Genomic DNA, 24,833 nt, shown 5'->3' with positions numbered 1-24,833 from the left:
GAGCCGCCGCCCGCCCTTCTCCTGCCCTAATAAACTGCGCGAGGACCCCAAAGTTGGCCTCTGGATCAACACCAAGTCAGTGACCTCGTTTAGCTCTCTCAGGCAGGTGCCCTGTGGTCTCATGGGGCCCGGAGCCCCACACGGTACACAGAAAACGAGGGTGTTCAGATGCCTGATGATGCGCGTTTGGACCCCAGTGCTGTAGGTACCTGTTCTCGGAAGTCCTGGCTTAGGAGCTAAATCAGGGGTTAGCTTGCACTGCTTGCCACTCGGAGAGGAATGCTGTTTGCTAAGTACTCTTGAATACTTAGCTTTCTCTCAACCAGATTAGGCAGTTAGGAAGGAATAAGGAAACTTTAGTATTTTTGTTTGTTCTGTTCAGACTTTGCCACTTTCCTCCCTGGGAACAATTGAAAGGATGCTTTCTGCATTGTGCTTGGGTCTAATTTTAATCATGATAAACTTGGAGCATCTGGCTGAGTTTTGATTTTTGAAACTTCTTGATAGGGGATGGGAGAGCTCAAATTTTGTCTATGAAAAGTTTATTAATACAGCAAGGCAACAATAAGCTTGCTAAAGAAATGGATGTGTGCTAAGCACCCCAATGTAAACAGAAACGCCTATTTCTTCACGTTTTGTTGTTTTAGTTTGTATTTTCCCCCCTTATTTCCAGGTTCTTGAAGAGCAGCTACATGCAGTTGCCAGCTTCCCCCCATGTGGTGCCCCAGCACGCCTGGTGCTGGTGATGCCACACAGGCCGTTCCTCTGCCCTGGAGAATGGAGCCTACCTCTAGGGTAAGGCAACAGCCTTGGAAGCCTGGCTCCTGCAGGGTCGGCAGCAGTAGTCTGAGGGAGAGAGCAGGGATTGCAAGCCTTCTTCCCTTCCACTGTCCACACTTCCACTGACGTGGGATTGCTCTTTTGTTCCCATCCCACACATAGTTCTGACTTAATCCTCAGTCCTCCCTTTGAAGCACCTGCTCTGAAATGCAGAGAAAGAATTTAGGGTTAAAAAATTTAATACAAAATCCAGAGTTGGGGTAAAATAATCTGCATGCTCACCTCTCTCACCAACAGTGAATAGTTTCCTGAGCTTTTCATTGTCCTTAATAATTTCCAGTCCTGTGGGACAGGGGTACTGCAAAGAAAGGTTTAGGAAACAGTACAGGACTGAGGAGAAAACCTTGGTGCACTTACTTTCCTTCTGATCAGCTGATCAGGTGAAGCAAGCTCTGTTTCATATTGATGATGCATGGTGGGTATTGATGCCCTACAGACTGCAAAGAGCGCACCACATGAAGGGGAGCTGGAGACTCTTAGGTGGTTGTAAGACTTTAGCACTAGCCTAAAGTACTAGGAGCTCCATGATTTCTTTCGTGTGCTTCAGACAGATGTACTTGCATACGGTACACTTCTCCCAAAGACTGTACAGGTCCAAAGCAAAACTGGTGAGCTTGTTCTAATGGTGTGCTGCTCAGCTGTCGCTGCCAGTATAGCCTGCAAAAGTACCATCTGAGAAACTGAGAGACTGAAGGGAAGAATTGGAGCCTCAGGCAGAAAAGGCCTACAAAGACTCATAGTTCAAGGCAATTCTAGCTCAGCATACCAGTACTGTGACAGAAAGTGAAGTTGGTTTAACTATAATAATGTTTTAAAGCTACGTATTCCTTGGGGTCTGTGTACTTAGCTTTTGGAGATGTTGGGTTGTGCTGGTCACAGTTAGCCTTTTCTGGATAACCCACAAGGACTGGAAGTTCTTCTGGGGAAAAAAACCCAGAGGTTTTCAGAAAGCTGCAGGAACTTGAGGCTGAAAGAGAAACATAAGTTCTTGGAAGTATTGACAACACTGTGTTATGGCTTCTGCAGAAATGTGTCTGCTTAGACGAGATGGTGGATTTGAACTCAATGGTCTGTAGGACGAGTTATGACAACCCTTCATAGGAATGGGACTTCAGAAGGTTAGAGGTATATCAGAAAACCTTTTACCTGGATAAAACCTGAATACTTGCAGTGCCAGTTTGATTTAGAGTACCTCTAGAAGTCTACCAGACAGAAATGTTGGTTCCCGAACCTTGTTTGTGCACTATAACGTAGTGGTTGAAGAACTGAACTATTTACAATTTGTGGACTAAGAAATAGTTCCATAATTCTTGGGTAATATATTTTGGCATATAATGCTATATAATTGTACATTTGTACATTTTTTAACCCAGTTGAACTGAGTAATGGAATAAAAAAAAGTTCTGTTTTCCCATTTTTCTGTGAGTGTTCACAGAGGTTTTTCTTTTTCCTTAACTTCTGTGAAGCAATGGATAATGCTTGGTTTATTTTCTTGGGGCGAGGGGGCAGGGGGAGAGAGACGGAGGGAGAGACTGGTCCTGAAATACTTGTCCTTCTCTAAACAAAACATAGGTTATGTTTTCAATGTTAGTCCTTTCTTGACAAAAGTTTTTAGTGTTTGTTTGTCCATGTACTTTCATGTCCTGAAGGAGAAAAATAAGTGGAATTTAGCTGAATTAATTTAGTGCAACGGAACCTGGCTAGTCACCATTTTAGGATGTATGTTTGATATTTAGTTGACTGCCTGAAGTCTAATATCTCAGGTTGTAATTTTGGTCTCCTGAAGATGGTAAAGATTCAGTCTTTTCCAGGAAGGATCAAAACAAGTGTGAAGCAAGGAAGCCAAGGACAGTATTTAACTTGCTTGCAAAAGGGATCTAGTACTGTGTATTCACTGGATAAGCTCTCACATGCTGAGGCAGACACAGCAGGAGAAAACAGCAGGAGAAACAGTAAGAAAAAATGTTAGGGGCAAACTTTCAGTTTGGCACATTTATTTGTAGTAGATACTCAGATGCACAATTTCTAGAATTAAACAAAATTCCTTTATTGTCTTTTACTGATTTTGTCCCCTTAGTTATTGTAACAATAGTACTAATTATTTTTCACTGACTTTGTTGATGAGACCAAAGACCTAAAAGTTACCCTGCTGGGACGCAGGCGGTGAAAGTAACTGTACCTGAAGTAATTGGTGGGGCTCTTATGTGGGCACCAACTGCCACCCTCACTGAAAAGTGAGGTCTGGTCCCCAAGATGTTGCTCTTACCCACCTTCCATACGCTGGGAAGGTCCATCCACTGTGCACAGCAGGTTCACCACAGAAGGAGGTACGCAACAGGCAGTCATCAGCTTTCACGTGTGACAAGAATGGTAGATGTGAAGGTGCATGAGATACTCTGAAGAAACCCTGTTTGAAGGGAGTACCTGGTGCCATGTAACCCGTGTAGCCTGTAGACACAAACTAATGTGCTTTTAGCTCTTAGGATGCCATAATCCTCTTTGGTATTGTTCTGTGAGATAACTCAATGACTCATGCACAAAATGCTGGTTCAAAGGTAGATAGACATGCTGGCATTTTAAGATTGTTGCTTACTGAAATCCTCTGCAATCTGTTTCTCTGTTGATGAGCTCTTGGTACAGCTTTGGGGGCTGACTTAAGCTCATGCTGCAGCTTTGGCCTAGGGATATTACTGTTATGTGCAGTGAAGGACTTCAAACCATTTCAGAATGTATTAACATATATTTTTACAGAGATGGTTAACAAGCTCTCTGAGCCATATTTCTCCTAAATACCTTTTAGTATACTGCTGAGAACAGGTATTAATCCCCCCTTTCATAATCTTGTAATAGCATTTCAAATAATCTGATTTGTACTTCAGAGTGCTCTGTCAATTTAATAAATTAAATATTCTAAACACATTTTGATTGCTTCTGACACAAGGTATCACCTGAGCTACTTCACAGCTGCCCTTGGTAGTAATACAGATATCCTTCAGATAAAAAGTTGCAGTTGCTGAGATTAATTTTGGTTTTTATTGACTGGGCTTTCATGTTACCCATTCTCCATGTCATCTGTATGAGTTTCATAAAATTGATGTTTTTCTTCAGGAAAACACTCACAACAAGAATTATGTGTATACCTGTGAATTTCAGCTTTCATTTTTAAAAACGAGAAAAGTTTCTAAGCATCCTAGAAATTAATTGTAGAGAAAAACAAATAAACAAGCTGCGAGTCTTTACCTTCAGGAAGCAAATAAGAACTGCTGGATTTTGTTTGTTTGTTTTTAGTGTCATTGTTTTAGAAACTTATTGCAGGATTTGTTTAATACAGGACATTGGCAAAATGAGAGCTCAAACAATGAACACAGATTTGGGAAATGCTTCATAAAAAAAATTACAATTGTAATGCTGCAAAAATAGTCAAATTCTGCTTTGTACAATAAGAGTGTTACTGGATTACAGAATTTATCACTTTGACTTTCAGCTGGATTTGTTTATTTGGACAAACTGCAGTGTATATTTCTTCATGACTTTTCAAACTGCTCATAAACAGAGATTAAGGCAGAATAATACATGTCGAGAGAGTAAAACAGCTATCTGAAGGCATATTTAGATTGATAAAGGAAAATAGAATTTTGCATCTGAAAAGATTAGTTACAAGCAGTTCAAGCAATGCACTTTTAGAAGCATAGTCTCGAGTGCTCAATTTCAGTGTGACATATATAGGAAATACAGAAACAAAAATAAGAAAAATATAGAGAATGTGAAGTCTAATTATTGTAATATCTTTCTGAAGTAATGAGAAACTTGAGAGTATGGCTGACAGATGGGTACTGAACTGACAAGCAGGAAATGTGCATTCCATCAAAAGGTAAACAGAAGTCCACAAAAGGTATCTTTTGTTGGATAGAGGAGGATATTCAAAGTGAGAAACATCCTAATACATCACTTCCAGTGTATAACCTGAACTAATGACTGAGACTTGTCTTATATGAACACCTTTTTTATGGCTAATATGGTTATCATGCACTTAGTAGTTATTTAGAAGGTAAGCACAACAGGACAATTCGTGAATACAACATATGGTTTGCAGTCTCTTTCTTTTGGATGCCTATAGTCTTTGGCTTCTGGTTGCTGAATTAAGAGCAAACTGTTCATTATGCTAAATAGCTTAATAAAGGAACTTCTTAATTATAGCTTGGCAAGGCCAAGTGAGTCTGAATTGTGGAAAAGATGGGATTAAAAGCAGATTCAGACCCTGGTTAACGGTGCCTGGTGGGCAAGCGCCACGCAGGAGCTGAGGTTCTGATGGACTTGAAGGACTATAGTCTGTAAAGTCTAAGTAAGTCATAGCCAGAGAAGCAGTCAGTGAAGTCTTTTGTGCTAATCTTCCTTTAGCCTCAAGAAACTGTCCTTGATTTCTGTTTGTTAGATACACTAATATACATTTATGTACATTATGTACTCTTAACATCATGGTATATTGGTGCTTCTGGGGAATAAATGAGCTTGCATTTCCACCATCAAGGCTTCATTATGATCATGTTTTGGGTATGCTCATCCTTTTCAGAGAAGGCTGCTGTGCTGATGGTTTCAAGCCAGCCATTATGGGATAATGTGTATTCTGGTTATATAATTCGATTTCATAATTAATGACCTAATTATAGTTGCATCTAAATGGTCCTATGACAATAAAGTTTCCAGCTGTCCACTGGAATTCCATTTGATAAACCTGTGTTATTTCCTGATATACGTCTGTCAAACTTGAAAATTGCCAGTGATGGTGGCTGCATCATCTCTCTAAGTAGTCTATCCCCATGCGTCAATGTCCTTGTGACTGGAATGTTTCCTAATGTCTTACCTGAATTTACGTTGCTGTGATTTGAGCTCAGTAATTGTCATCCTGTTCACCCTTCAGATCAAGAATAGATGAGGTCTGTTCTGTAACAAAGTATATACTTGAAAATATCATCATGCCCTGCCTCAGACTTTTCTATCTTATGCAACACAACCCTGTTCAACTCTTTTTCACAGGTCATTTTTCTCTGGAGTCGAGTTTTTCAACTTGACTGACTTGGATTCTCTCCAGTTATCTTCATCTTTCTTGAACCCTAGCACCCAAACCTGGATGTAAGGTCCTGTCTGAAGTCTTACCAGTGAGAAGTTACACAGGAAGGTTACTTCAAGAACTTTGTAGACTCCTCTCTGCAAGGATTTCATTATATTTTCAATATTTGTTTTTGTTGTGTTTTTTTTTTTTTTTTTTTTAACTAGCACTGCATAACCGATGCTTATTCACTTTCTACTACACTATGATCTCTTATACTTATTTTTAAAGCACTACTCTGTTACCTGTTTCCCATTATGTACATGCAGAGGCAATTCTTTTCTTCATGTGCAGAATCTCGTGCTTGTCTCAGATGGATTTCAACAGATTTGAGAGCATTTCTCTAAAAGAGAAACATTGTCAAAAATTGACTGTCAAAAATAATTTTGAAATTGAATCCTGTCCTGCAACATAACTATAGAGCTCATGACTCATGTTGTATTGAGTTTTAATGAAGATATTCTTTCTTCTGTCTCCAGGTTATACAGAGTACAGCTGGTGCAGCTGTGGTGAAGTCCCGAAGGTGCCTTGCCTTTAGAATGCTGTGGGCCACATACATAGTCTAGGTGGCCCAGACAAAAATGTTTTTATTGAAGAAATTATGATCTGTAAACAAATTTCAGTCTCTTTTTCACTTGTGGGGCCACCTTGAGGTTATGTGTGCTGAAGGAGGAAACTGGCCAAAAGAAAAAATATTTTTGCTATTTTTTCCAGCAAAGGTCTGAGCACTACTAATCCAAGAACAATTAAGGTGGGAATGGAGAGAGACTCATGAGAGAACAGTGAGTTGCAGTTTGGTAAATCTACAGCTTATCTAACCATGGAAACTTTAAAGATCAATATTTTTAAAAAATTACTTGCGGATTTAGATACTGAACTTGCAACACTTGACTAGAACCTTACTTCCAGTGCTCAGCTGCTGTGTGCTTTGAGAAAAACAAGCTTTTTAAGCTGTATGAGACTGAGTGCCTTAAATACTTCATCCAAGATTTTAAGTGGTTCAGGATTTCAGGCCTCCCAATTTTAATCTGTTTCTTGGTAACCACACAGTAAAGAGACGAGGTTATTTATGGTATATGTAATACTTAGATCCCTGATCAGAGATAGATTCATGAATCCAGCAAAAGTTAGACATCTCCTTTCAGGCTCTTATAATTCACCTTAATAATTATAAAACTCTTTGGAAAAAATGCACAAAATTAGTTTATTGAGATACATTGTCTTAAATCACCTTTCCTTCAAAAGTACAAGTACGCAGTGGTTTTTCAGTCAGTCAATATATTTTTACTGTTTACCATGTTTTTCATAGCATTCTCTCTTTTTGCTCTTACCTTGTGGCAACCAAGACCCAAAATAGCTATCCTGGAGGAACAATAAAACATTTCTTTGCAGAAAGAAAAAAAAAAAGCTAATCAATCTGGTTAAATCAAACCATCTTGTGGGACTTATACTTTTTAAACTACAGAAACATTTCAGATTTTACGTTTAATATCTATGAGTTTGGAAGAAGGCTGGTTTAGCCACTCCAGTTACTCACCATATCTGTCTGAAAGTTGAGGTTGTCCCTGAGGACAGCTGAAGGCCAGCCCCTGAGGACCGGTGGATGTGTCTGTTGAAAGTAGTTGCATACGTACTGCATGGTGTGACGTTGCTTCCTCTTCTCTTACTCTTCTTTGCTTCATGTTGCTTCTGAGAGCTAAGTTTGGATTTTATTTACACTTGCTTCCTCTCTTTTGAATTATCCATCACTACAGTTTGTTGGCCAGGAGGCCTTCCTCATACTACTTATCAGCTTTTCCCCTTCCCTCCCATATGCTGTGCCTTCCAAAATGCTGAAACTCGGCTGCCTGGCCCTGAAGGCATTTCTATTTTTATTCTAATTTCTCTTCTACCAGCCCAGACAGTCACCCTTAGTTTGTCTTAAGTCTTCAGTTTCTCCCTTCAGGAAACAAAACTATTTCTAGTACAGTGCTCTCACTTTCCTTGAATACTAAGGAAAAAAAAATCCAGTTTACAACTGTGTATGATCTGAAGCCCTTTGTCTTGTTTCAGCCATACTCCTCCATTGATCTCTTGTTCTTTATGTATTTATTAAATTACGGTTTGCACTATTAGATTTTTAATGTGTTTTTCTTCTTTTTTTTTTTTTTTTTTAGATTTTCTTGTGAACAAGATATTTCTTGTTATTTATTATTTTGTATTTATTGTTGATAATTATTCACAATGTGTTTCTGGGTTTTTTTGGTGGTACCTTTTTAGTAGATTTTCCATAGGTGGCTTATGAAATGTCCTATTTTCTTTACTGCACTCATTTATTTTAAATATGCACATGCATATTTCTAGAAAGTTAGTGCCAGTTTTTGTAGGTCTATCACACTAGAAAGTCAAGTCTGATTTGCTGACTTCTGTTTGCAGTATCTTTCTTACTAGCTCCAGTCCATCTCTTATCATAGAATCATAGATCCTCTGTATTATTATATTATCCTCTGTAGAATAATTGTATTTATATTATTTTGCTATATGAGATTTAGTGATCTAATCTGATGTCTTTTTTTCCCTTGCATTGTTGTTTTGTTTACGTGCTCAAGTGCAAAGGAACGAGAGTTTTTTTTACTTAATCTATTTCATGTGATGCAAAGCACAAACCAAGCTCTTAGCAGTATTATCAAAAATTTCAGCTGAAAAGAAAACTGGTAGACTTACTTATCCATTGGAAGACCTAGAGCAAAACAACAAGAGGGAAAAATATAGGTCATATGGCCAGAATATTTTTGGAGTGATGCTGTAGTAGAAATCGTGGCTTAGCCTGAGCTGACCCGTGCTTGGCTATGTCTCCAACTATATGTCTTTGCTGTCTTGTAAGGGCTGAATACTGATGGTTGAAAAAAGTGGTGAGTACTGATTATTGAAGTAAGTGGTTGAAATCAAGGTTCACCAACATCACAGAACACACAGGAGTTTCTACACTGACCTAGTTCTCATTCTCATACTGTCTGGCCTCCACAGTTACTTTGTTGCATTTCCTTAATTAGTGTATACTTTTAAGAAGGAGCCAGTCTCCTTTATTGTCTCTATACCCTGATATGAATTTAATAATCCCACATCCCATTTCATTGACTTACATGGTCTTTCCTCATTTCAAGCTCTGTGGCCACACTGCCACTCTTGCTGTTTTTTAAGAAACTACAGTAGAATCAGCTGAAGCACATGACTGTTCATAAAACCATAGAGGATGGATTGCATTAAAAAAAAAGTCACTGCAGAAGTTACCAAAGTGGCTGGCTGGGAGTGAGAATAAGCACAATCATGCTTAAAAACTTATTAAATAGTCATGGTTGATTTTTGCTGTAGATGAACCTCTATAGGCTAACATGTTTCCTACATTTGATACAGTTGGTTTAAACTGAATTCTAATTGATCTTTAACACATCTCTAATAATATATTTTTTATCCAGTTAATACCTGGCTTGGGTGCACAGTTTCTGGTATCCTTTGGTTGGAAAAATTTCCAGTAATTTCTTCTGCCATCATGTCAACTCCTTCTTGAGGAGACTTCCTATGCCAAACATGTAACATATATGCAACGTGGTGTGATGTGAGTTTACTAAATAGTCTGTCTACAATTTTTTTCTCCATGTAAGACATATATTCTGTTTTGAAGCATTAGCTCTCTGTGCTTCTCAGCTGTTTTTCCTACTCTTATTTTTCTGTGAATTTAGCAGTATCTTTTTGGACACCTTAAAATAAACCAGACTGAAATTGGCCTTGATATAAGAAGGCACAACTTATGTTTAATGGAACCTAATGAAGTCTATGGGAGTTATGTCAGCTTACCCAAAGGCGGAATTTAGCCACTGTGTTTTATTGGGAAGCTGGAACACAGTGTTTCATTTTGTATTTGCAACAGCCAAGGCCTGCTTTTGGAGATGTAAAGCTCTATGATGAGCTGTTACTAAGCTTATGTTGTTTCAACAGCACGTACTTTGGAAATTTCCATGCAATACATAGTTTTTATATAAAGACCAGTTAGTGCACATCATGGATTTGTTTGGTTTTCAGTGATAATTTTGTTTGGTAAATCCTGATTCTTTCTCTTTTTCATAATATTTACAAGACAATTTAAATGCTAGAAAAGATTTGTCAAACCATCTGGCATTCTTTGAATAAAGAAACCCTGGCTCTGGAGGAAAAGCAAGTGAGTAATGTAGGAGCAACTCATTAGCAGAACACTTGCATTCTACTTGTCTAACAGCATACACTAACTTGTAGATTATGAAAGAGCAGGAGATTACTTTTTTAAGATATTATTTTCCACGAATTCTAGAGGGAGAGTTTTTTTTTCAGTGTGGAAAATACTTCCTGCAAAACTGGAAAAACGTGCATTTCATTCTTGTTAGGGGACTTGACTTAAATGCTAAAGGTGTAATTAAAAAAAAAAACAAAAACAACACACAACCCTTTGCTTTCATCTGAATGCTGTGCAATGAATATTAATGTGAAGACTGTTTTCTTCAGAAGCTGCATTAATCTTCTGTAGTCATGCTTTTCTTCTTTCAGACAAGGTTTTGAGGGTAACAGTGGCTGTTTGCTTCACTGTCAATATCAGATAGGCAGATGTCTTTCAGTTTCCTCCCGCTTGGGAAGCTGGATGCTTTGCTGAATCTGTGCATCTTTGGCAAGGCTGGCTTGCCAAGCAAAGAAACTCATGTTCACATGGAGCTTACATAATTATCACACTGTCATCTCCATTGAAAATTAGCCAGTAATTACTTTGTATAGATCGTTCTTTTTCCCAAGTTTCTGACTGAGGCTTACCAGAGCTTGGTGAGGAAATGCAATGTATCCCTAAAGCTTTGCATGGAGCCTTCATCAGGTAGAGTACTTCAGTCTCAAAGGGAGCTTTTTGTCTCTGAGAGAAAGGAAGAGACTGGAAAGAGATCTGATAAAGCGATATGAAATACAAAATCTTTGAGGTTTCCTGGAAGCTGCCAACTTGAAGGAGCAACAAGTCTTGCAAGTTCTCAAAGAGCACCTGTGCCGAGTTGCACACCACTGATTCTGTTGACTAAAGTCATCTTCTTTTGATGAGGTTACATGAAATAATCATCTAATATAGCAAGTAGGTATGGTAAGATGGTAGGTGCAGTAAGGAAATAAAAATCAAGCTTTGGGGAGAAGATGGGGAAGAGGCACCAGAATTATTGAATTTGATTACTGGTAACAAAATTTTACCTGATGAGGTCTCTGAGAAAATGATATATTGAACAAATCTCAGGAACACAGGAAATGTCAGATGTTTTACATATCGGCATGTTTACAGGGACATTTTACATGGTTTTATGAAAGTCAGCCAACTGTGCTCTTCTCCTGTGTTGGAAACTATAAGGCATAATATGTTAATGCTTCCTGAGCAGAGCATGCTCAGTAAGGACACAAATGTATGATGTCAGTAAAGCAATTATCACTCAGATTAAAAATTGGCTAACTGATAGGTGTTGCATAGAGAGAATAATTGTCCAAATACAGCATTTTTTGTAAGGTCCTATAGGGACCTATATGCTTCTAGAGAGGATAAGAGTGATGATATTTGCTTTGGCAGCAATCTAGCTTGCTTGTCTGCTTGATAATCTAAGCTTGGTTAAAATTAGGCATTTTAATACGGCAAAATGACAGGTAACATACAAAATGAGTGGTTGTACTTCACAGACCGGTAGCTGTGAAAGCAACTTTGCTGTTGGACTGAAGATACAGCTGAACGTAACTTGCCACCCCAAGGCAGTGACAAAGAGACCTAGCAGTGCTGGGGCTTTGGACCCTTTGACAATAGATAGGACAAACCAGCAGATATATTTCATGTGCCATTAATGTCTGTGATGTTGTTACTAGAACTGGGTGCCAATCTGGAACCCAAGTACTGTTAAGGCTGCCGACAAATTAGAAGGGATTCAGAGGAGTTTCAGTTTTGCTCAAGATCAACAATTATCTTTATGAGGCAAGAGGGTGATGGGATCCAGCTGTTGACTTGCCCAGTAAAAATAAGGGGAAGGTGGATGTGGGGAGAACCACTGTTGTTGTGACCTGTTCACTTCTAATCAGCCATTACTACAACCTCCAAGTCAGGCCAGCTCCACTACCTAGAACTGCAAATATTGTTATTGGCTCTTGTGACTGTCATGCTTTTCCATCAAGTAAGACAGAGTTAGCTTGGGGCAATGTAACTGAAAGGAAAACATAAGTTTCTGTCTTGATGCTGTCCATAATTTTATTTTATAATCTTAATATTCTAAATAATATCTTCCATCTTTTTTTGTTTTTTAGGGCACCAATGCCTCTGCTCTGGAAAAAGACATCGGCCCAGAGCAGTTTCCAATCAATGAACACTACTTTGGGTTGGTCAATGTAAGTACCATTTTCAGTAGGCAAACCGTATACAGAACTGTGGTTTTGATGTTACGTGAACTTTGGTTTCTTCTTTTTTGTCCCTCCCCCAATCCTGTTCTAAGGTAGGATTCTATTTTTTTTTTTTTTTTTTAAAAAGTGCTGCTCACATTTCAATTTTAGGCAAAGTGGGTTGCAGAACTGTATCAGATGTTTTCAGATAGCTGCATACACCCCCAGAGAAAACAGTACTGTTCTATGACTGTTTCCAGGGATTGGAAGTTGCACTTCAAGTTAAAAGTCTTATTTTAGCTCTGAAATGAGAGAGAGGAAGTGATGGAAGTAGGTACAAGCTTAGGTACAGCAGTCTGCATTAGGGATTCTCCTAGGAGGAGCTTTTGTATCAGGCTAAGGAGAGAATGAGTGAGAAGGGTGTTTAATCACTTGTTTGTATAAATAAAATATAAATAAAACAGATATAGTAATTCTTTCCATTGAAAACATTAGTCATTCTGCTACTGAGCAGGAAGATAGAGCCCAACAAGAGTATATTAATAGATGGAAACAAGCTCAATGAGATTCACTCCAATAAATATATCTCTTGCAAGTGGCAACTTTTACTTCTCATCCTGGTTAATTTAGAACACTGTATGTTTTTTTCTGTGAACTGTCAGGGGTGGGTCTGGAAATATATTCCTGCAGCAGCTGCATGGCAAAACGGCTGGTATGTGACAAGGGCACAGGAGCTACAAGTTGAATGAAGCAACTAGTTTTATTGTGATGCACAGGGATTAAGATTGTTTTTTTTTAATTTTACCTGGCAGTTTGGGAACACCTGTTACTGTAACTCCGTGCTGCAGGCTTTGTATTTTTGCCGGCCATTTCGGGAAAATGTATTATCATACAAGGCCCAACAGAAAAAGAAGGAAAACCTCTTGACTTGTCTGGCAGATCTTTTCCACAGTATTGCTACTCAGAAAAAGAAAGTTGGAGTTATTCCACCAAAGAAGTTCATATCGAGGTTACGAAAAGAGAACGGTAAGTATGAAACTGGAACCTTCTTAGACATTCATACATTGATCAGGAAAGTATAAATAAATACTGGGCAATGTGGTCATATTAATCAGATGTTTAGGTTAGATTTGTAATTTGCTTTTAGTACTTTTTGACATTTAGATATTAATATTTTAGTACCTGTGTACCTGATATTATGCTGGAAGTAACTGAAGCAGGGTTCATAAGTTCCCAGAGGTGCACGAGTTAATGACATTTTCACAGCATGGTGGGACAGGCCGCACTGTACAGTGAGCTAGGGCTGGGAATAGGGTGACACTCTGCTTTAATTTTTAAATTTCTTTGTTTTGGTGAAGTGTGGCAGAGAGAAATATGGAGGGCAGTTGGTAGTGTAGAAACTGTGTGAGTGATCTAGCAGCACCACGGGCACTACTAGTCCAAAGCACCCTGAGGGACAGGTAACTGTAGGTATGTGAGGGTGTTCAGTAGACCACGTGTCTACTGCTGCTCTTATTCTTAGAAGTGGTGGGCACAGTCTTATTCTGTGAAGCACCAGGACCTTTTTGCGCACTAGGCTGGCAACAGCATGTGCCTAATCTTGTAGTAGTTCTAAGGGATATGAGGAACATCTTGAAATAAGGAAGCCTACCACAGAACTCCGTTTTGGCCTAGATTCATATTAATGTGGGTGGTATGGAAACAGGGGAGCTTTGAATGAAGACATAAAGTCAAAGAGTCAAACACCTGGAAGACATTGCTTCCTGGTGACAGCATATAAAGTGTTCATTCCAGAGCAGGTGTTTGAAAATGTGACAAAGTTAGTTCTGAGTCATCTAGTGATAAATGCCCCCACGCTGTTGAGGATCATTTTCAGGGACTGAATCTTATGTTTTCAGCTTTTTGAAATTAGGGTCAGATTCCATATGTATTAACCTGCTTATGGTTCCAGGCCAGGCACTGCAACACCAAAGGATCTGTGCAATATTTTCTGAGGAAATCCATGTGAGCTTTCTCAGGAGCAGGGGTATAAAAATATACGTTTCTTGGGAATACAGATTCTTTTTTCTTCTACATGGTAGGCAAATTAAGCCTTTGCTGGAGAAGCCTGTACTAAATCATCACTAAGATATTCTCCCCTCCTCCTGCAAGCATTTCCTATTGAAGAGGACATGTCTCTGCTCATCAAAGATGTGTGTAAAATATGAGCTTTGTTAGATGGTGTTACTGTTACTGTTTGTGATGGTTTGACCTTGGCTGGCTGCCAGATGCCCACCAAGCCTGTCTCTCGTTCCCCTCCTCAGCAGGAGAGAGGGAGAAAATAAGATGAAAAAAATTTGTGTGTTGGGATAAAGATGGTTTAATTAAAAAGAAAAAAAAAAAAAAGGCAAAAAAAAAAAGCAAAGACCACATGTGGAAGGAAAGCAAAGCCACACATACAGAGGATGGTGCTCTGAGTGTTGCTATGAGGAAAGGTAAATCCATCCCAGCCAGATACAGTGCACTAATATGTGTCAGCATCCAGTCTTCAGTTTCCTCAGCCATGTGTCTTACTGTCCAAACTCTGTGATGTTCCCAAGTGTCTGGGAATGACTGGGAATACATAGGTGGGAGCCAGCGCTGCCTGAAGTTAGGCATCTAGCCTAAGGAACTGATTTTGGATGAGCCACCCTCTTACTTTCATCTTTGGCTGTAGTGGGAGCCTACATAAACAACTCCAGAGAAGAGTGTAACCTTTTAGACAGCTAAAGTCAGGTGAGATTAAGCCTTCCCCAAAAGCAGCCTTACTGAATCCAGCATGACTGCAAAGCTGCTCATCTTTGGCATGATTCTAAATACTTTGCTGAGCGAGGGCTACTACATTTATTTGGAAAGAATTAATTTAGTTTGCTATCATGAAAGAAAGGATATACTCAACTCTAGAAAATTTGACTCTCTTCCTCACAGATCTCTTTGACAACTACATGCAGCAGGATGCACATGAATTTTTAAATTACCTGCTCAACACCATCGCAGACATTTTGCAGGAGGAGAAGAAACAGGAAAAGCAAAATGGGAAACTGAAAAATGGCAACATGAATGAAGCTGAAGAGAACAATAAACAAGAACTCACCTGGGTGCATGAGATTTTTCAGGGAACACTGACTAATGAAACTAGATGTTTGAACTGTGAAACCGTAAGCATTGAGATAGATTTTTTTTTTTTTTTGGTTGTTGTCCGTTAATAGCTAGATACACTTTATATATATAAATATATAAATCTTTTCAGACATCTGAGAATTGTGGATATTCCTGTAGACTTTACTTCCTGAAGTGAGTATATTCTTTTCTAAAAATTTATTTTTCTAAGCATTACTTGGCAAAACTATGCCAAGTCTTGCTGTCCTAATACACATCTCTACAGTTAAAATCCTTGCTAGTTAATCACTACCCTTCCTTATTACTGTAACTTTAGGAGAAGATATTCACATAATTATTCCATGAATAAGTGAACTGTTAAGATAAATGTGTGTTAATTCAATCCTAAGAATGTGGCTGGCATACAGAGGGTTTGTTATTAACAAACCGTATGTTTTCTTATACCTCCCTACTATTTTCTAGAGGATGTTGTCAGTGTGAAGTATGAGTAAAAAGTAATTATAGTTAGGAAACTTGATTGCAAGTCTCCTGTTGATTTTGTTGTTTTTTCAATTACATGCTCCTATTTAAAGGGAAAAGAAATAATCATTTTTTTTAAGTTTCTCTCTATGAGGCTGCTATGTGAAAGAATAACACAGGCAGGAAGAAAGTCTCTTTTGGGGAGAACAGTGACACTGACTTGGAATTAACCTCACTTAACCTTTAGTTTGTAAAATGTAGGTGTCAAGGATGAACTAGTTTCCTCAGCTTCTTCTGCATGGTGGAGATTGAGAGGAGCTCCTGCAGGAAGCTCTCTCCATCTGTCTCTAGACTGTTTCATGAAACAAAGTTTTTAGCAGTGTCAGGTATTCTGCTCCATACAGCAAATGTTCTGCCTCCATGCTCTTACTGGGCTGTTGCAATTGTTGGTGCAGCAATGCTGTGAACTGGGTCAACAAACTGACTTGGCCTGAGAGTAATGTGGTTTTAGCTCAAACCAGTACTGCTACCAAGGACTTCCTCTGAAGAAAACACAACTTTAGATTATCTGCATTAAGATGGGATAATGTGCCCAAGGAAGGTGTCTCCAAACAACAAGCTGAGGTTAAATATCTAACTTTAGACAGCTGAATTTAGGTGAGATAAACCCTACTCAGGTCCTACCAGATGCATAAAGGAACATATTCTGATAGTTCTGAGCATAAAGAACAGGTCTGCACTCCAAGAAAATATGAATTCTCCAGGGATTTGGGTCAGAGAGGGAAGGAAAAAATAGATACAGTGATAGTTAACATGAAGAAAAAAATAAAGGGGGGTTAGACCAAGTTTGGAACAAGCTTTTATAGGTGAAAACATGAGAGAAAGATTGAAAATTAATTCTTTAATCTGTTTCAGTTATAAGCCCCCAAGTAATAATAGTAAGTTAAAATAAACGAAAGGGTAGAATTACTTTTTAATTTATAAGTTTCTTTAAATGATTGTGGCCTAATTCTATGTTGATGTCTAGTGTTTGCTCAGAGAAACTGTACTGAAGTCAGGATGTGTCCTTGGGTAACAGCAATAGTGCACAGTGCCCTATTTGCAATTCCAAGTGACCAAGCTTTTATGGAAAAAATAGCACGAGGTATTGCTGTGGCAGGAAGGCTTGTCTAGAGCTTCCTGTGAATGCAGAAATACTGTGTGCTACTCAGGACACTTTTCCAGTTTGTTTTTCTTGTATTATTGTTTCTTGAAATCTTTGGGAAATAATAAAACGGATTAAAAGATGTTCCTTTGTTAAAATATTCATATCGAGTACATGAAGAGTCATTGAGATTCCAGCAGTTCTTGCTCTCACTTAGAAAGAGTGCCATTTGAATCTGGCTTTCCAGCTACCTTCAGTTTTGTCTATATTATTCTAGCTCCAATGAGCTCATCTTCCCCCTTCAGTAAATATTTAATGTGCTGAAATCAATAACAAAATTCCTAGCTTCTTTGTGGTATTTAGATGAAACACTAAGCCTGCCAAAGACTTTTCCAAGTATTTAACCTCTTTCTTGATATGCAGTGCGTCTGACAGAGCTCTAGTTCCAGCTGTAGAGACACAATGTTCTCTGAAGCTTTGCTGCTCTATCTTTTGAATTCTAGCTCTATGTTTATACTGCAGTTGATTGCTGCCAGTTTTCTGGTTTCCTGTCCCCTGTGGGTCAGTCATGTGAACCAACAGTACTGGTTGTTATGAATATGACTTTAATTCATGTGCAGGAAGCAATTCTGCCGTCTTTGACTCAGTTGAAGTATTACAATAATTATCCATTTGAATCATGGGGGGGAGCTGTTCATGATTTTCATCTTCAAGATTAAACACTAAGTGAAATATAATTTTCAAAGCAAAAGTCTGTCATTCTGAAAAATGTTTGGGGTTACTTTCTAAAAATAAAAACTCTTTGTTAGAATTTTTCTCTTGTTCCGTCTGAAAAACATTGGCAAAATTGAAAATATTTTGAAAAATATTATCACTTTGCCATTTTTACCTGTAATCTTTAGCTTTTTTAGTCAAAATTATTGACTAGGAGCAATGTTTAATGGGGAAAACCAGAAGTATAAAGCCAGCCTTCTGAATACTTACTGGAGAGAAAACAAACCATGGCTAAAATATGAAACTTCTTGACAGATGCTTATTTGGAAAACATCTTCTAATATCATCCTTAATAGTGGAAATAATTATGTAGGGCATAAATTATTATTATACAGTGTAGTATATTGTACAAAGGGTAAATGAAGTTCCATTAAGATAAGAAACTAGGCTGTATTGCATAACAAGGGAACATAATTCACCAGTCACAGCTAATATAGGGGATGATGAACAGTAGACTGCAGTCACTGGCCCATGGTTAGTGGGCTTGGTTAAGTGGAACAGACAGGAGTTAAATTATATTAAAGCTGGATTGATAGAGTTACTAATAAATATAGTCATGATGAACTAGGAAAAAAAAAATTAAAAGCATAGAAATGAATTATTTTTGTGTCATTTATTTCTGCAGAAATCTGTCTTTAGCATTTACATATAAACAACTTTTAGATGTACAGCATTTTACTAAATCTCTGTTTTACATGTGTATTTTTTGCAACAGGTTAGTAGCAAAGATGAAGATTTTCTTGACCTTTCTGTAGATGTGGAGCAGAACACATCAATTACACACTGTCTAAGGTAAATGAATGCATCTTTTTGGCAGATAGTTCTATCTGACTTTGCTAAGTTTTCCAAGTCTAATAGGTACAGAAAAGAGGTAGAATAACATTGGGGTTTGAACTTTTCCTAAGCAGAAGAAAAAGACTACAAACTGGATGTTTCCTCTAATGACAACACATACATTAATGTGTTTTTTTTTACTCACTTTGTCTTTCAATGTATGTGTTTGAAAGAAGAAAAAAAATAATTTCTTGGGGAAAAGAATTGATTACATTGTCATCTAGAAGAATTGCTGCAGAATAATACTTGAATTCAAAGGGATTTAAATATGCTTATCTTTAAGCTTCTACTCAAGAGCTTTGCTGCTTAGGACCTATGTGCATATTAAAAGTTAATTCTTTTCAGAATGAGTTGTAGAGTCCCTAGAGGGCAAAAGATTTCAAAAATCTATTCTTCTCTCATATAAGTTTCTTATTCTGTGTCTCATCCTAAAATTATGCAGTGAAGTCTTTATTCTTAGTTTCAGTTCTGCTCCTAGTAAACTATTAAACAAATACTTCAGACATCAAGATAATTTGCATGGATGATTATTCTGAGAGATTTAACATATCTGGAGTTTTGGCATTGGTACAATAAAGCAATACCTAGATTTAAGGCAATATGTTGCTGCTCTAAGATAATGATTTAGCAAGTGGTCAAATTACTCTTTCAAGCTCCAAAATTGAAATTGCACTTAATAGGTATTCTGGAATGCCTAGGAAGGGTTGTCTGGCATCTCACCCAAAGCTGAGAGATACAGAAAGAGAAAGCACATGAGATACTAACCATTTCCTGAGTCACAAACCAGTGATCTCTCCATGGATACCTTGACCAATACTAAGTAACTTCTGTTACATTTTACAGTGCTAGATCAGTAGGTTTTTTCCTTCTCAACTCTGTATGGTCTCCTGCAGGACATATTAGATACACTTAGTTTCAGAATAATTAATACCTTTTAGAAGAAATTCAGAAACTCAGTTCACTTTTATGGGAAGCTTGGTGTAGCACAAACCAATATCTATCAAACTTCTGCCATCTGTATGTGCTGTACATGTTTCTTTATGTTAGAAAAATATGGTTTCTATTATTTCACTTGGAGGTGGGAAGGAAACTAACAAATTCCACAAACTGGGGTTTTGTTTTGTTGTAAATAGAGATTCTAGGCTTTGAAAATAAACATCAGAATCCTTCCTTAACAGAAGATCTAAAACTTACACAAGCTGAAGCTTGCAGCATTACATTCCCCACCCACATAACTTGTCTCTAATTTTTTGTGAAGTTTCATCTCATCACTTATTCTCTGAAAGATTGCCATGTTTTTCAGAGGAATTGGCTGAATTCAGTTAATTTTGTCTTTAAATTCAAATGTGAGATCAGATATTTGAAATTAGTGTTTACTACTGAAGCAAATCCTTTCCAATGAACATGTTTTATTTTTCCTTTAGATAAAAAGTTACACTTATCATCAAAATTTCATTGTAACTTATCTTTCAAGAGATTTATTTTGTCCTATATTTCATCACTTTTTGATCAAATTCTTTAAGGTCATATAAAGAAAAAGGGTAGTAAAAGAATTCTTAGTGTAAATATTCGGTGATATGAAGTGCCTGTCTGTCATGCTCTGTCAACCTTAAAATAACTTAAAACTTGAAAATGGAAAATCCTTCCCCTTTTTGAAGTTATGCAAATATCTTCTAATACCTATGCCCTAGCAATCCATACAGTCTTCAGCTCTCCCATCTCCCCCTGTGGTGATGATGCCAGGAAGAAATAATTCATCCAGAATCATCCTTTTGCTTTTGTAAGATGATTTTGGTGCTGCCTAATGTGTGAGCAGCCTGAATTTGCAGACAGTGGGGCTTCAGCCTCTGTGTGTGTGAACTGCAGTGGTAGAATGGAGTTTATTGAGTCTGAATGGGCCTGAATTTGTCTGGAATTCCGAAGTCTATTAGGTACAATGTAGGTGCAATCGTCAGGACAGTTTGTACTTAAGATATATTTATCTAAAGCCCAAAGTCAAGAGAAAACCTGTGTGCTTAAAGTGGAAGATAGATGTTTATGCCTGCATTTACAGTTCTCAAAAATGCCTGCTCAGCTGCAATGTAACACTAAAGGTGACAAAAGATTACTGTCTTTTTTTTTTACTGTTAAGTTTTTTTAGGTACCTAAAATTCTGCTCCAAAGCATATCAGCATGGTAACTTCTGACAAACCTTTTCTGTGAAATAAGAGACAATACCAAGCCAGGCTTCCTCTGCCTCTCTCACTTCAAAACCTCAATCCAGAAATGTTTCCAAGCATGTTTACTTGATTAGGTTTTACAAAATCTTCCATACTAGCTGACACTTTCCTCTTTAGTCAACAAGAAGGTATAATCAAATAATTCCTGGATGACAGTTCAAGAGGTTAGAGGGTGCAGAACACTGAGTTCAATTTATTTCTTATGTGTAAGAAGGTTCAAACCTATCTTACAGGAGAACACCATAAAATATGAGCTATTTTGGGGATGATAGAAGTGCACTTGAAGCTATTCTATTCTGCAAATAATTTAAAAAGGGACTGGATGGATTGAGCAACTACACACAAGTCTAGGCAGCCCCTTGACGTGTCAGAGACCAGGATGTAAGTCCCATTTTGAGATCCCTGACCCTCCACCTGTATTGCATGGAGAGCCTCTGCTCCTAATACAGGGCTGTTGTAGGAGCCAGATACCTTAAACCCATTTGTAAACCCCAGCATAGTTGGTTTAGATGTTTTACAAAACTGATCTCAATAGAGAATGGATTTAATCTTTTTTTTTTTAGGGCTCATCAGTCCAAGTAGGGCAGAAGTGTTAAGATCCTTTAAGAACTAATAATTGTATTTATTTACAGAGACTTCAGTAACACAGAGACATTATGTAGTGAACAGAAATACTACTGTGAGACTTGCTGCAGTAAACAAGAGGCACAGAAAAGGTAAGCAAAGAGCAGGTCACTTCACTGTGTCCCTCCTGGGCTTTGAAAGACCTCCTCCTTGATACTTATTGTGTTTAGATATCTACAAGCCTTACATCTCAACTGCATTCTCTGTGTGCGACAGAGAACCCACAGACAGATTCAAAGCTATAACGTGTACCTTTGTTTAGAAGCCACTGCTAGTTACTTACAAAGTACTTTTATAATGCAAACATTTACTCATTGAGGAAAGACAGAATGGCCCTGAACTGGTCAGGTCTTTATCATATGCACTCTAATGATTTCACAGGATGAGAGTAAAAAAACTGCCAATGATTCTTGCCTTACACCTCAAGAGATTCAAGTATATGGAGCAGTTGCACAGGTACACTAAGCTGTCTTATCGTGTAGTATTCCCTCTGGAGTTACGTCTCTTCAACACATCTGGTGATGCTGTCAACCTAGATCGGATGTACGACTTGGTAGCTGTTGTTGTTCACTGTGGCAGGTGAGATACTTTCATGTACATCTCAAGCTTTTGCCAGACGTTTGCCAAGGGCAGAGGCATGCCTGACAAAATGTGGGGAGGGTGGGAGGAAGGGTGTAAACCCTACTGCTGCACCGACATGCCTGTGTTTTGACCTGAACCTCATAGCCACCCTCCCTCATAGTAAATCTGTACTTGTTTAAAACATAATATCTAGGGCCTCCAAAAGTCACAAGATTGGCTTAAATTAGTGGAGCTGTCTCCTTCCTCATCAGCCCACTCAGAGAAGCTGGGAGCCAGGACTCTGTGAGGGCCAGACGTTGACAGTATGTAGGCCCTGCAACAGATCGCCTGACAAGGCACTGGAAAAGATGATAAAGCTTCTCCACATACAGGGTATTATCAGATATGAAACAGAAAAACCCTTGAGGGTCTAGGAATATGACTTGTTCTCCCTCTTCTCAAAGACTGTGTAACTAAATATTTGTTGTTGATACCAAATGATTTTCTGCTTAAGTTTAGTTCATAAGATTTTTAAAATACTTGCAGCAGTTGATGCCTGCCATTAGCAAAGTGTTAAGTGTTCTGTAGGTTAATTTGCAAATGGTTGTGGCACGGATGAAAACACGTTTAGCTTTCAGCTGATGAAGTCTTTCCAACAAGTCAGTAAAATGGTTGAAGTAAATGTCTACTCTGCCACCAGAGGTGGGTTTACTGTGTCTTTTGTAACATTTAGTTATAATTCATTCTGCTTGCATATAGAAATGTGACCTACGAAAACAGACTCAAAAGTATCTTCTAATATTTTGGTGTTTGTGGTTTTGTTTTGCTTTCTAGTGGACCGAATCGAGGGCATTACATTACTATTGTGAAAAGTCATGGATTTTGGCTCCTGTTTGATGATGACATTGTAGAGGTCAGTATGCTAAGGTCCTGAGCACAGTTTTTATGTTTATGTTCTCTTCTCTATTTGGAGTTAAAATTCTGATCCTGATCTGGGTATAGATTACTAGTCTGCAAAGCCACAGTTTGGTTGTGATGTGACATTTAGCTCAACTCTGCTAGGAAGTAAGACTGCAAACAAAATTACTAATCCTGTAGTTCTTACTGTCGGTGTCAGAGGGGGTTGTTTTAATTCAGAACAACATCAAACATTTTTACTATCAGTCTTCAAGGGTTTAATTTTCTGTGCCTATTTTTTGGCATGTTTTCTGTACCTAATAAAATCAGTTTAATTCATTAAAAACTAAACTATTCAGGAACTGTGCTGTAATCCTTGACAGCATCACTTGACAAAATTGGACTGTGTAAAGCTAGCATTGTTGTAGGATTTTAAGTTTTTAACATTTGGGAAGTTACAAGAAAATTTGAATTCTGTAGTAGAAATAGGTTTGCCTGAACATAAATTAGAGCAGGATCTGGATTATGGATTCTGTCTCAGCATTCTGCAATTCATTCCTAAGCAAACCCTTTATGCCATTGTGGCACCCTGGCAAAACTGAGGTCTGGAGTCTGATTTCCCAGGAGTAAATCCAATGGAAGAAAGGCACTGGGACATTGGATGGGGCATGTCTTGGAGAGGGTTTCTGGGAATTTCAGAATGACCTGGTCGCACTGATGTGTTTTAGCAGTGTTCTTTACCACATTCCAAGGAGTCTTTCTGGTACTGGGAAAAGCCTAATTCAGTTAGATTCACGGAGGCAAATGTTCCTATTGACCTCCATGAGTGAGACCAGTAGGACTTAGCCCCTCAGTGCTACCCTTTCACTGCTTAAATCGTGAACAGTATTTGCTGACTGCTACTCTGAAACAAATAACAGAATTTGCCTTTTGTGTTTATACAGTCATTTAATCCATGTTTGGTCTTTCTTTTACCTAACAGCATGTTAAAAATTTGTATTTATTTCACAGAAAATAGATGCTCAAGCTATTGAAGAATTCTATGGACTGACCTCTGATATATCAAAAAATTCAGAGTCTGGCTATATTTTATTCTACCAGTCAAGAGAGTGACTTGGCAGACTGTGACAATTGCACACAACGATGCTGCACACAAAAGAAGGTGACGGCCCCCCTTAACTGACTCTTACAGAGACCACATCTTGTGTGGCTGAACAACAATACATTCTGTCTTCTATTAAATGGTCTATGTGATATTGACTATAACTGTCTGGTTTTGACATGCAGAAGTTTGGGGGTGGGGGGGAGGGATTGTTTGTAGTTTTTAAATCTGATTGAAGAGTTAATTGCAGTCAGATTTTAGTGGAATTTATATGGACTAACCTTTACAGATAATACGATTTGGATGTCAATTGTTAAACCAAATCCAGTTAGAGTAGTATTTTATATGGAAGTGTCCATTGCATTTAGGGCAAAATTGTTTAAAACTTTCTAAATGGCTTTGGGGTTTGTTGATTTACAAAGCATTCCTTTGAATACATCCTGACATATATTTACCACTTTTAAGTGTAAGGAAAAAAATTGGTTTCATGTTGATTGGAATTGTGGTTGTGTAGGGGATGTTTTTATGTGTTACTCTCTGCTGCAAAAGAAAAATATTCTTCCAAAATCATTTCAGCTTTAGGTTGTTAGAAATTTCCAGTGCCTAACCTCAGGCCTAAAATTGACATAGAGGGAGTTAAATTACAGTGGAACAAAGTAATTCTTTATGTCCGGTCATGTGGGATTGTATAGATGAAGTGAGATTTCAGAATTTACAGAGCACTGGAATAAAGGGAGCAAGATG

The 24,833-nt window shown here is 38.1% G+C and overlaps 1 protein-coding gene across 1 annotated transcript; it reads left to right on the top strand.

The window, feature by feature from the left end:
* Positions 1-11,632: 11,632 nt before the first annotated feature.
* LOC103776828 (ubiquitin carboxyl-terminal hydrolase 46) lies at positions 11,633-24,248 on the top strand. Its single transcript, XM_008944355.1, has 9 exons — positions 11,633-11,704; positions 12,266-12,346; positions 13,150-13,363; positions 15,284-15,513; positions 18,568-18,644; positions 21,538-21,621; positions 21,911-22,108; positions 22,925-23,003; positions 23,999-24,248. Exons 1-9 carry the CDS (start codon positions 11,633-11,635, stop codon positions 24,098-24,100), a joined length of 1,137 nt encoding a protein of 378 aa, XP_008942603.1. The 3' UTR covers positions 24,101-24,248.
* Positions 24,249-24,833: the final 585 nt, after the last annotated feature.

Source organism: Merops nubicus, unplaced genomic scaffold (assembly GCF_000691845.1).
Source record: "Merops nubicus isolate BGI_N331 unplaced genomic scaffold, ASM69184v1 scaffold15357, whole genome shotgun sequence".
NCBI classification, from domain to species: Eukaryota; Metazoa; Chordata; class Aves; order Coraciiformes; family Meropidae; genus Merops; species Merops nubicus.
The sequence above is the reverse complement of the archived record's forward strand: the minus strand, read 5'-3'. Positions and strand labels throughout refer to the sequence as shown.